Source organism: Cinclus cinclus, chromosome 12 (assembly GCF_963662255.1).
Source record: "Cinclus cinclus chromosome 12, bCinCin1.1, whole genome shotgun sequence".
NCBI classification, from domain to species: Eukaryota; Metazoa; Chordata; class Aves; order Passeriformes; family Cinclidae; genus Cinclus; species Cinclus cinclus.
The window spans coordinates 9719924-9732891 of NC_085057.1; the positions used below are offsets into that span (position 1 = coordinate 9719924).

Below are 12968 nucleotides of genomic sequence, written 5' to 3' on the forward strand. Positions count from 1 at the left end.
CAGGGAAGCTGACACAGAGAATCTTCAATGAGGTTGTTGCATATGTGCAAGAGCTTTTCACTTGGAACATGGAAGCAACTGATTTGAATGGCACAGTTTGTATTGAAATGGGGCTGGGTTCTATTCTCTGGTAGTTGTATTTTGAAAGGTGTAGCATTGTCCCTCTGGTTCTTCCCACTAAGACACTCTCCACAACACGGGAGATGCCTAAAAACCCAGCTGACTTGCTGGAGACATCTTTGATGTAGCCAAACCATTTTTTCCCTAACTAAAGCTTGTCTCAGCTCTATAGCACAAAAGTCGTGTGCAAACTATATAATTTCAAACACAGTTGAGTGACAATGTGTGTATAAAAGAAAGAAATAAATCAAGCATCAGTGTTTCATCTGCACTCATAAAAACCATTAATTTAAACCCCCTAACCTTCTACTTCCTCTTCACCCATGTCTGTTTATTGCAGACACTGACTGTAACTCAAAAATGAGAGTCCAAGCTGAAGCCCACCAAGACAGTTATCTTTGGTTACATTTCCTTGCCTTTGATTGTTAAAAAAGTAAAATTGCTTTATGCAATTTTGGGCACATTTGATGACACCCACTGCTCTCAGAATTCCTCCTGTGACCTTGGATGGTTTCTGCTACTGGCCCAGCAGGTGTCATTTAGATGTTTGCCATCTCCAGCTGTGCAAAAGTTTCCTTCAGAACTCTTATTAAAAAACAACCAGATGAAGAAAAAGACAATTCTTCCATGGTTGGTTTTGTTGCTGCAACTCAGCTCTCTGTTTTAAAAGTATCTACAAATTCAAACTAGAAAGATTTGGAAGTTACAGATGCAGCAATGTTTTTCTTTAACAATTAATAATTATTTTGGTCCATCTCTTATTTTTAAATCTCCCTGTTTCTGTTACAGGGAAACCAACAAGTTAAGAAATGCTTGTGCTGCTCTGGCCAGTTAGCACACAGGACAAGAAAAAAATGAAATAAAGCTACTCTGTAGGAATGTTAAGAACTGTTTATGTTCCTGGTTAAATAAATGACAACCTTTGCCCTGACAGGCTAAGCTGACAGCAGAATAAGCAGATACAAACTCTGCTTTTATCAAGCATTTCTTCTAAACACCTTTGGATAGACTACCTGTGATATCATAAGAAAACACTTTCTCCCTCTAATACAATGCCCACAAGACAAGGCTGAGTTTTGCCAGAGAACCTGTTCCCAGCACAACCTGCTCAAGTTAAAAAAAAAAAAGGAAAAAAAATAAAAAAGTAAAAGGCTTTTGTCCATGTTTTAGACAGTTTTCAGGGATCCAATTCCCCACAGAAACATTCACCTGCACTACATGAAGTGGAACCCCCATTCCTATACTCCTTGTAGTGGTTTCTCTTTACTTCCCAGTCTCACTAGGAATGGTACCCAATTCCTTCTGATCAACACAAGATATTTCAGTGTTACATGTTCCCTTTGCTTTATTTTAAATTCCAAAGAGCCCTGTTTCTTCAGCAGGTAAGATTCATAAATATGTTTGCCACCCCACAGCCCCTCTAAAAATAAAATAAAATAGAATAAAATAAAGTAAAATAAAATAAAATCCTGGTTTAAACCAACGAAGAGCAAGGAGACTGGGGGCTCTAGGTCCACTACTGTGGATCCCCTAGCCACCTAAACACTACTGCTATTTAGTAACATGGGACAAGGGACTCACTTAGTCCTTTTGTCTGTTCCTCCAACAGCAATGACCTCCTTCCCCCAAATAAATAAATAAAGCAAATCCTGCTTACTGAACTTGGAAAAGCATTTTTGAGATACATGGATGAAAAGCACCTGTTTGCTGTGTGATATTATTATCATCATTACTATTATTATTAACAACATGTCTGTTATCAATACCAGTTACACCAGGTGAATGGTTTTGCTCCTCCCGTCCGGGATGACCTGGTTTGTTTTCACCTCTGGATGGAGTCCAGAAGGGATTACTTTATTTTCCTGCCCAAACCAAAGTCCAAATGAGGGAGTGAACACCTGAAGCACCTGGAGAGCAGGTGCTGCTTTTCCCCTCTCGGCTGCTCTGTGCTCATCCCTGCTGCCCTGGGGACAGCCTGCCCTCCCAGTTTGCAGAATTCAAGCTTACACCAGTGCCACCACACCAAAACATGATTTGCTGGAAAACTCAGGAGCAGGTACTCAAACTCCCTGCTCACACACGAACAGCAGGCATTTCACTTAAGTAAAAACAAAACAAAACAAAACAAAACAAAACAAACAAACCTCAAAAATTTAAAAACAAGAACAAAAAAAGACTGAACCATGCAAAATCTTGCAAATGCCTTCCTCAAGTTCTCCTCGGTCGGTGTGACAGGGTCCCAGTGCTGTCCCTGGGAGGGACAGCCACAAGACTGTTCACACCCAGCTTCTCTGCATCCCTTGCAAACTCTCCACTCCAGCTGTTTGGTTCTGTCCTTATTCAGGGACTGCACGAAACAAAACTGCACCCACTCTCTCAAGTGACCCTGACACCTGTCGTTTACCACAGTTGAACCAGAGGGTGGAAATACTACACCTTTGAAAATTCTCTTGAAACAGCATTTTTTTTTTAAAAATGTATCTTTCAACAGAGCTCCTTTTGTGTCTTCTTTAGGTTACCCTGCTCCCAACCATACCAGCACCTAAAATTGCTTTCTGAGACTTGAATGTATTGCTGGCAAGACAATCAATTCAAGTGGTAAGGTGTGTAATATTTAGAGATAGAGATATATATATATTTTAAAAAACCCAATAATAGTAAATTCTTGTAATATGTCTAGTCTGATATGAAAGCTCTCCCTCTACAGAGAGATGTCTGCTGTGATTACCTTACAAAATATTAAAAAAAAAACCACACACACAAAAAATAACTTTCTCTGTGAGAAATAAAAATAAATCCTAGTGCAAATATAAAGCTCTGTAAACCTGGTCCTATGAGAATCTATGGTTAGTAAACGGCAGTTAAAGCAGGTTTATCCTCTCACAGAGAGAGCTCACATCATGGTTTCCACAATGATATGAGTTGGCTTGATCAATCCGCCATTCGAAGTTCCATTGGGGCAGAAGGGGGTGCCACTCTCTGTTTCTTTGGACCACCGATTCACTTCCTTGGGGGCAGCCACTGCCTTTATCCTCTGAAAGAGACAAGGGAAGCAGAGCTGAGGTGAGCACAAGATCTCTGTGTCTCCACGTGCATTCCAAGGACGGCTGTTGGAGATGTGGGGCTCTCTGAGGACGTGGGGATCTGCGGAGCCTTCGGCTCCTGCTCAGCTGCAGAGCCTGACTGGGGGCAGGGAAGTCAGACAGGAGGGAAGTCCAGGCATTATCCAGCATCCTGCATGTTAGGCTTTCAGTGCTGCAAATGATGTGTGTCCTCCCTCCTCATTTAGAAACAGCTCTGCCTCTCAGCGCAGCCTTCGCTGCCAAGTGGCAACTTCTGTCCTACATCTCAGTTCACAAAGGAAGGACTGAATGGCATCTGACCAGTGTTTACTCTCTTTCCTTTCCTAACATGGGCTTTGAGCAGTGTTTTGGCTACTTTTAGACTTGTCTCTCGTGGTGACAATGGTGACAATGTAGGCAGGAAAATTAACACTTATGCCCTGGCCACAGCTGAAAAAGGCCATTAACACTTGGATGAAAACAAATGCAAGTGTTTGTGCTCTGGGAAATGTTTGGGTTTGGTTCTTTTTTAAATGCTATTCTCTTTTCTCCTTAACCAAAGTGTCCCACTTTCTCCTCCAAGAATACCCTGAGCTGCACTTAAGATTGACTTGTTAGGCAAAAGCAAAACTAATCTGAAAGAGAATCTCTGATTTGAAGAGAATTGCTAAGTTTCATGCTTGCACAGCCTCTAAAAACTTACCAGGGAAAGAAAAAAAAAATAGAGGAGCCCAGACTGAACTGCAAAGGGCAAGAGATTTACTGCAAATTCAAACCTGAGGGAATCTGCACTGTCAAGTGTAAATCAGACCCAAAGTTTTTCAAATACCAGGGCAATCTGGATCCAGTGTTTCAGTTTGAAATAAAATAAACACAAATTTAAAAAGCTAAAAAGTGAAGAGGGTTTGAACCCTGTCAGGAGGGTTTGATTTTTATTTAGTCCCCCACAGTGAAGGCCATGCCTGAGAGCCACACAATCCAGAGTTTTATCTGGATTTCCTTGAAATTCAATGAACTTTCACACAACCGTGTTTGACCCAGGTTTCTCTCTCTTATCTTACTTTCCCAGCAGTTTTTGGGATGGTGCTTCTGTGTCCCTGGAGGCTGGAGAAGAGAAACCTGAGGCTCAGAAACACCCCAGTCCTTGAATGTTTGTCTGCACGTGGAGGTAATGATTTGCCAAGCCAGAAGCTGCACAAGTGGGACATGAATAAAATCGCTTGTTGTTTGTCTGAGGACAGAAGGCCTTGTGTTTGTTCTCTTTCTACTGTTTGCCCAGAGGACAGGTGATCTTTAACAGTTTTATTTGCCTTACCTGGGCAAGGTGGCAGTTTTCCAAGCATTACTTTGTATAAAACACAAGTTAAAGCTCCCTTTCTCCTCTAGACAGACAACTGGTTGTTCTTACCTCAATGAGTGACCCATCTGACTGAATGATGCGGATGACCATCACCATAGGGATGCAGATCATGGAGGAAAGGGCAAGAACCCAGCCCAGGCCAATTGCCCAGTCTGGGTATGTGTAGACCTTGTTGTAGGTCAGTGGTTTATACTTGGCCAAAGAAAAGATAAAGCACCCCTGTGGATGAGAAAGGAAAACAAAGTGAGGCTCAAAAAATGCTAAAAGCAGTATGGCTCTGGTGCAACTACTGGCCCTGAGGAAGATAAGCAGTGAAAGGCACAGCGGATAGACACCATATGTGTTTTAAACCAATGGGGGAATTGTTCTTCCATTTCAATCACTGGAAGAGCATCTGCATCTGCTTATAGCATCTGTTGTGTAATGACAGAGTGCTAAGAGATGGGGCTGAACAGCTGCAGAACTGCCAATTCTTCTTCAGGGCTGTACACTGCAAGATTACCAGGACGTTCTTCCCACGCAGTGAAATACTTCCAGCCAAGGTCTGCCTCAGACTGCTCAAGTCTTTTTAATACAATGGCCTGGCAGTCCTATGTCTTAGTGTAGGGACTGCTCTTTGGAAAGTGAGGCTTCTCTTCATGAATGTAGAATTTTGCCAATCTTAAGAATCCACTCAAACGTAGCCAACTGTAATTCATGAAGGCACAGTAGAGAATAGAGAGCTGTCATGTTAACAGTTAACATATGAGAACATGATATCTTTGAGAGGTATGTTCAAGCCTTCAGCTTCTCTTTGCAAACTGGCCTCTGAATGCAACAGCCTTCCCTTGAAAAGAAGCAGCAAGAGGTGGCTTAGCACTGCCAAGTGTTAGACTTGAAAGAGCACAGGTCAGTACTCACCACGCAGAGAACTGGTGTGATCACAATCCAGCTCCATTTCATCCAGGGACCAGGTCTGTATCCAATCATATCCTCAATGGCATCATAAATATTATCAGCGCCTGTAAGAACCGAGCAAATATTAGCCCTGTAAATCATGTAGGATTAAAGCTGCTTTCCTAGGCTCCCCAAGGGATATTTAAAGGGAAGATGAGGGTGTTAAGATGTATTCTTCAAATGCTTCCCACAGCTGTGAAGTCCAAAATTATTTTCTTGAAAAGCTCAAAGGTTGGGGGAATCTCTCATCCCACCCTCCCCTCATTATTTGGCTGCAGGAGTGTGATGCTAATCTCTCCTGTCCCTGTCACACCCCATCTCCTTCCTCCAGACTCTGAACTTCCCAGAGGGATCACCATGGCAAGACTTGACAGCAAACAGTGCACCTGCTTCTACAGAATCTGACTTCATTTTGATTTTCTGAAGAGAGGGAATATGTGGAGAATCAGAGAAATAACCAGTCCTAACCAGCAAACATCTGATTATTCCCCAGCCACAGCTCAGGCAACTACAGAGGCCACTGTCAGACCGTGGTGCTTGGCATTGCAAAAAGTAATGGGGCAGAATATACTTTCAGCTCTTTTTTTGTACTTTCTGTTTGGTTGGCTTGTCCCTGCAGACATTGCAGCCCTGAAAGGAAATTCTCTGAGCGACAAACAGAAATTTTCACGGCTGGCCACACTTTCAACTCTCACCTCTAAACTTAACACACAGAAATCCTTAATTGTGCCCTTATTAATTAGCAATGGAAGAATAGTCATTTTTGGTAGGAAAAAACCATTGGAGGTTGGATTCATCCCAGATGCAAATTTGTCTCCAAGAGGTCAGGGCAAATTTATATTATAATGGCATGTGTCTGTTGCTGGGAAGAAGACTTTGGGGTGGCTGTTGATTAAATATTAGGCTAGCAAAATTGTCACTGACTCATCAAAAGGTATCAGATGTAAGGATTCTCACTTACCATAAACCCAGGCTACAGCAATACATTCAAAGAATGCAACCCACAAAAGGCATACACCACTAGCTGCATAGTAGTCAAAGAGTTGAAAAACATACATGCCACCCTGTAAAAGACAGAAACAACTGGTTAAGATCCAACAGTAAAAGAAACCCCAAGAATTCAGGCCCAGCTCCCAGTAACATCTACCAACATATCCCAATGACTCCTGTCCAACAAGAATCAGCATCTAACAAATAGGTAAGGTAAATATTTGGCATTACCTTCCCCAGGGAATATGCATGTTTACTACAGGAATAACTCTGAACAAGACAATGACTGAACAAAATTAAGCCACTTAATATAATCCACTGAGACACTTAAATCTTTCCTTCTTACAATTATTTTAGGATGGGCATTTAAAGAAATAAATGGTTGCCTCTTAACATTAACACGTTAAAAAGACTAAAAATGAAAGTCAGTTCATCAGGAGGGTGTTCATTTATTTTTTGAGTCAAAGGGCTATTTTCATGAAAATAGTTCATTTTTTGTTTCATAACTATATTCTGCTATTAGACTCTACTCTTCCTACACTGCACTTTCACTTGAAAAACTGTGGGGTTTGGGCATCTTTGTTACAGGTGCTATTTTACCTCCCATAGTCACACTCTTCCAGTTGTTTTTAAAATCTGACTTGGATTTTATTTTGAAGATAAACATCACAACAGTACAGGCACTGAAACATATTCCTGTCTTGTTTATACTAGAATAAATCCAGCGGTATTTAATTAATTCAAATCTGTGTAATTAAGATAAAAATCTCTTTCCCTGCATACCACTGGATGGGTTCTTAATGTGCTCTGCTGAAGGTCTCCTATATGTTTCATCATTTAGAACTAGATGTTAATATTCATACTCATGTTGACTGGTACCTGAGATCAGATTTAATTTAACGAGATTTCACATTTCTGCTCCTGTGACTGAAAAGGGTGAACAGATATATAACTCCCATTCAAAATGCTTTCGGATCTAGGGATGACAGATGTGCTGTCCATCTAAAAAGCACTTCTCCTCTGAGCAGCTAATTCTTTGCATTCTCAATCATAGCTAAAACTGGCCTGAAAAATGGCTAGAAAAGAAGGCAATTGGCAGCACTGGTACCACTTACCTCAGTCACCATAGTTAGTCCCAGAAGATAGCTCAGGAAACACACTATAGCGATGAAGATTTCCCGTCGGTAACCCTTCCTTAGGAAGGATGGGTGCAGATCAACTAATGACGTGATCTGTCCTTCAACTTCAACAAACTACAGGGGGAAAACAGCAGAGAAATGACTTGAAGATTACCTGCCACGCAGTTCATCCAGGCTCCTGCTCGGACAAACCCTCCCCAGCAACACCCCAGGCCTTTGCTGTGCTGCTCTCAATAAAGAAATAGAAACCATTCCTTTGTAACCCCGAGGCTGGAACATGGAGGTAGCTTTCAAGTTGGAACAAGCTTTCAGAGTTTCTTTTTATTACCTAGAAGCCTTATGAGCTAAAAAGGGGCTCTGCAAATGCAAGCCACAAGGATGAAGGAGGCACTTACGTGCCTGATGACAGGAAGGCACTTATGTGGCTTTTATGCTGTCACTGTTCCAGATGAACACAGGATGTATGCTGGAGAAGAGGCAAAGGGAAAACGCTCTAAAAGGTCTAAGCCAGGAGAGTACCTCCCAGACTTTTTCTGATGTGCCAGGAAACGTCACAGGTACTAGTTAGGTCAATTCCACAATTTGATATAATTCTGCTCTTGGGTTTGTTAGTGAAAATCCAGTCAAGGGAAAGCAGCCTGTGATGTGAAACACCAGCTTTTCTTGACTGGACGTGTCCTTCGTGGAGCTGTGAGTGGAGTATCTCTGACTGAGGCTCTGGGTGTTTCTGCAGCAATAATGGAGCTGTTCATACAGTCCTCATTCAATGATCTGGCAAACTATTTGCACTTGTAAACCAAAAATGAAGCTCTGAATAAATGAGCTCAAAGTCTTTATCTCGCTTCATGATAACTATTTATATCTACTTGCCTTTGGAAAACTATACAACTGTGTAACTTGAGTTAAGCAAATAACCCAAATGGCTTATCAATAAAAGTTTAAAGTTAATCAAAAAGCAGATCTTTCTGCACCTGGAGGAAAGCTACTACTGAACTTCCCCAAGTAAAACCGTGGAAGGGATCTGTACTGATCTGTACTTTCAACCTGCCAAGGTACAAAAGCACCAAGCTCTCTGCAGACATGAGAATATGGATTGGAGGTATCCATCAAGGCTGGCTCTGTAGAAAAGATCTTCACTTTAAGCAGATACATCATCTTAACTAAGAACTTCTCATGGGGAACCTAAGACAGAGATTATTTCAGAAAAAGCTGTGTTTTCTTACCTGGCACCTCATTGCCCTTACAGTGCCCAGAAATGCCCTATAACAACCCTACCCTCTTTCCTGAAGCTCTGTTATGGAAATACAGACTGTCCTGCAAACAGATTTTGTCCTCTGCCCAATTTTATTGCCTCTTGTTACTTTGACTTGTGAAAAACTGGTTTTCTTTTTAAATGCAACTCTTTCCTTAGAGCTGATTTGATCTGAAACTGCTCTGGCATTCCAGAAACCTGCTTGACTGCACTCCAAAAAAACCAGAGGGGTGGAGGAGAGAAAATAAGTGCTCCAATTAGTTTTAATCATTCTGTGCAGTGAGGAGCTTTTTAAAATTACTAGACAGCTTCCAATTTGCATAAGCATAAGGCTGCTGAACCACAGCATTGGGTACTTTCACATTTACTTAGGAGCAATTGAGAGCTGCTCACTAGAGTTCGAAGATTAGGCCATAAAGAGCAACTTAGGGCAAATGAAATAAAAAAAAAGTTAGAGATTAGGTACACAACAACTGGGTAAAAGTTCCATTTACAGAGCTCTCCTCATATCAGACAGCATTTAAGCCACAGAAACATATAATCCTTATGAATATATATATTTTAATCTTAAAGGCTTTATATTTAAATTCAGAAAACTTAGGCAATTTTGAATGCGTAGTCACTGCATAATTCCTGGTCACACATTTCCTTGTAAGTAGACTATCTAGAAATGATTTACAGGTTCCTTGGCAGTATTTAGTCCAACATTCCTACTAGTAACCACTGGGAAAAATAACCTAACTTCCTGACTCAACTTTCTTATTTTTTTTTCATGCTCACTAATTAATAGCAGTGTGTGCTATAAAATTAGTACAGCTGGAATCTGAGATGCTTTCTGGCCTGTTTGAAGGTACTGAATGCATGCTGCTGACGTGAAAGTCAGCAGGATCCCACATTGCTCAGCACCTCCAAGCCCAAGGTCACCAAAAAAGGCTGCAGCTCTGTCCTCTCACTGTTCCTGAAACCACCCTGGATATACTGTACAAAACATTATGTGCTTTTTTGTACTTCAGGCTGACTTTGCTTTTCTTTTGTGGCACTTGGCAACCATCAAAACCCATACTCCTAGTAGTTATTAAGTGTTAGTTTCTTAGTGGTGCTGCATATACACCCTCCATGTGTTTGCAATGGCACACAGTACTCTATGGAACAGACTACTAAGTCCTTCACATTTTAAAATCATTAATATTTTTTTTCCAAAGCAAGAAAATACTGTGACCAAAATGGTGGTATTTTGTGGCCAGACTAGGACTGAAATTTAGTTTAAGGAGTACTGCCCTAGTGTGGTAGACCCCACTATTTCTCGTTGACAATGACTTACTGAGCAACGCAATATTATGAATCAATAGTCGTCAAGTGCAGCCCCTACACTAAAAAGCAACCCAGATGAATTTCTCTCATGCAGTATTAGAGGTATTCTCTTCTTGGTTCATGCCTGTAAAACCAGCTTTTCTCAGTCAGCAGTGCTGACACAGTAAGTCACACATCCCTGATCCATTGTACTAACCTGGCTATCCAGTCCAAGCAACAGAAGCATAATAAAAAAAAGGATTGCCCAAAAGGTGGGCAGTGGCATCATGGACACAGCTTTTGGGTAGGCAATGAAGGCCAGGCCTGGACCTAGAGAAAGAGAAAATAGGGAGGGGGGAAGGGAGGGAAGAAAAGAAGTAAGTACCAGTTCTTTGGTAAAGGTAGCCACCCTCAAATTCAGGAATGCCTGGTTCCGTTCAGATAAATCCAAACGCAGCTGGAAATACCAGAAATGAAACAGTTTGGTTCTTTTATCTGAAATCGAAGCACGCATGACTACAGCAGAAACCAGAGGCAAACCCCGAGGCCAGTGCTAACAAATCTCCAGTTTTAACATCTGTCTCAAACATGCTAATAATGGAGGTGTCCTACACCTGCCCTGCATGGACACAGGACAGTCTTGGGGGCTGGGGAACAAGGGGTGACCCGAGGGAATGGCAGAATCCCACTGCTAGCCCACATGGTCATGATGAAGATGATGATGAAACTCTCTTGCATGCAGGGAAGGGGACTCTGCTATAAACATTCCCTGGGGTTTCCACTAATGCAACCACTGCCTCGCACTGTATGCAACCTCCAAACCCTGCATGGCTTTTCCTAACTGGGGTTTGCACTCCAAGGAGTTTGCTCCTTCTCCTCTGCAAACCCTCCCTGCTGCACTGACTGATCAGGCTACTCCCAGTTTTATCGACTGAAAATTGAGAAAATTGCTGTTATGAACTGCTGGGGTATAAAATCACAGTGTAAAATTGCTTCCCCATGCTGTTAACACCATCTGCCCCTATCCAGGCCAGCCTATATGGACCTGCCACAGTGACACTGAGCATGACCATCATCAGCCCCAACTGCAGGATGGGCTGCAAGAGTAGGAGGACCAGTGAGGCTGGGGCTGAGTGCCCAGGTTCTCTGCTCTGGAACCCAAAGTGTGGAGTGCTCCTCCCCAGGTAGAGTCTCACCTGCCCTGTGACCAGGTGTCACCTCACTGGTACCCACACACGGAGCACAGGTACAGTGCTCATCTCCAGAGGCACCCTTGCCTGGAGCCAGGTGCGATCAGCTGTCCTTTGTGAGAGCTTTTGTGGACAGAGGGAGAGTCCTCCACCAGTGGGAAACAGCAACACTGGCAACTTGGCATTTATGGCAGGCTCTCAGAGGAGATGAAGAAATTTGGTGAGGTTGACAAAAAATTCTGAGGGCAGATTATAATTCATAGTGAAACCAGGAATGCCTGGCTCATCTGCTTGTTTATTTTGAGGAGCCTTCAAAGTGCCAGTTTTCAAGTGGATTCATGTAGTTTTTCAATGGGAAAAGGAATTTTTTTTTTAAGGTGCTGCAGTGTAGGGCCAAAAAAATCTTATCTGTGATCTGTACAGAAAAATCTCTAAACTGCTTTTCCTACCTCCCACTTTTCCTTTCCAACAAGAAAGGTGGAAAAAGAAACAAGAGAAAGAGGTAAAATGAAATGACCTTTTTTTCAAACTAAAGAAAACTTTGAGTCACTGGAAATATTTGAGCATAAATAAATACAAATTAGCCAACAATCAAACAACTAATTTTATTTTAAATGAAACACAACTAAGATTTTATACGACAGTAGATACCAAAAAATTGGTGAATGTCTCAAATTTTGGGGAGCTTTGCTTTTTCCCCCATAATTCAGTGGATACAGTAGATCCTCTCTGAGGGAGAGCTGCTAACAGATGGCATTTGCAGCTGATTTGTGCAATTGATGAGACAGATGTAAAACTGCTCTCCTCAAAATTTGCTGCAATTCTGTGTGCTTTGGCCAGTGAAACTGCTCTTGCACTGTGATACCAACTAATACCAAGTGCCCTAAGCCCTGAGCTAATTTTGATTTTTCTTTGAAACTAAGTGTTCAAACATAAAGAGAAAAGTCCATGTGAAAGAAAATGTTCCTGGCAAGCCCTCAGCCAAAACGTAAATAATCTAAAAATTGTATTCAATTTGAAACCCTGTTGTTTTGAAGGGTGTTTTGCAAAAGTGAAGCACTTGTGGCTGCTATTAAAAGCCAGTGAGGACTGCCATGATCCCAGCCCACGCACTGGCCAATTGCCATGGGGTGCTGTGGCATGGCTGGAGAGCTGCAGAGGCAGAGACCAGGCAGGCACCAGGAAACCCAAGGCACTATTGTCAGACATGCTTAATCTCAATTTCTTTGCAAATGAAATTTAAAAAAAAAATTAACAAGAGAAGCAAATCTTTTGCTGGCTTAGCAGTGCTATAAATTGCATGGGTGGTAAAGTACTTTTTCCAGCCAAACAGAGGCCACACAGATTAGACAGGACTCACTATGGTTTTGTTGAGCCCCCACTGCTTTCCTCTCTATCTTTAAAATAATTTATGAAAAGGAAAAAAAAACAACCCTGTTTACTTAAAATCTGCTTTCACAAAGGAGTCAGAGAAGTCTGAGTTAACTGATGAGTAAACCTGCTAAAGCCAGTGAAGGCCAGCAGTGTCCAGTGCTTTCAGCAGGAGCCAGCCCTGGCTGACAAGTGTGTCCCAGGCACATGGCACCAACACTGAATTTGGCACTGGGAAAAAATGTGGCCATGAGATTG

At 42.0% G+C, this 12968-nt stretch overlaps 1 protein-coding gene across 1 annotated transcript in view; it reads right to left on the bottom strand.

Moving 5' to 3' along the window:
- Positions 1–2358: 2358 nt before the first annotated feature.
- The window catches only part of SLC6A6 (solute carrier family 6 member 6), a 50766-nt gene continuing 40156 nt past the window's right edge, over positions 2359–12968 (bottom strand). The window contains exons 12-17 of the mRNA XM_062501021.1: positions 10367–10479; positions 7584–7721; positions 6440–6542; positions 5443–5543; positions 4591–4761; positions 2359–3154 (exon numbers count right to left, since the gene is read on the bottom strand). Coding sequence (XP_062357005.1) covers positions 3014–3154; positions 4591–4761; positions 5443–5543; positions 6440–6542; positions 7584–7721; positions 10367–10479 — 767 coding nt within the window. The 3' untranslated portion in view covers positions 2359–3013. The remainder of the gene's footprint in view (positions 3155–4590; positions 4762–5442; positions 5544–6439; positions 6543–7583; positions 7722–10366; positions 10480–12968) is intronic.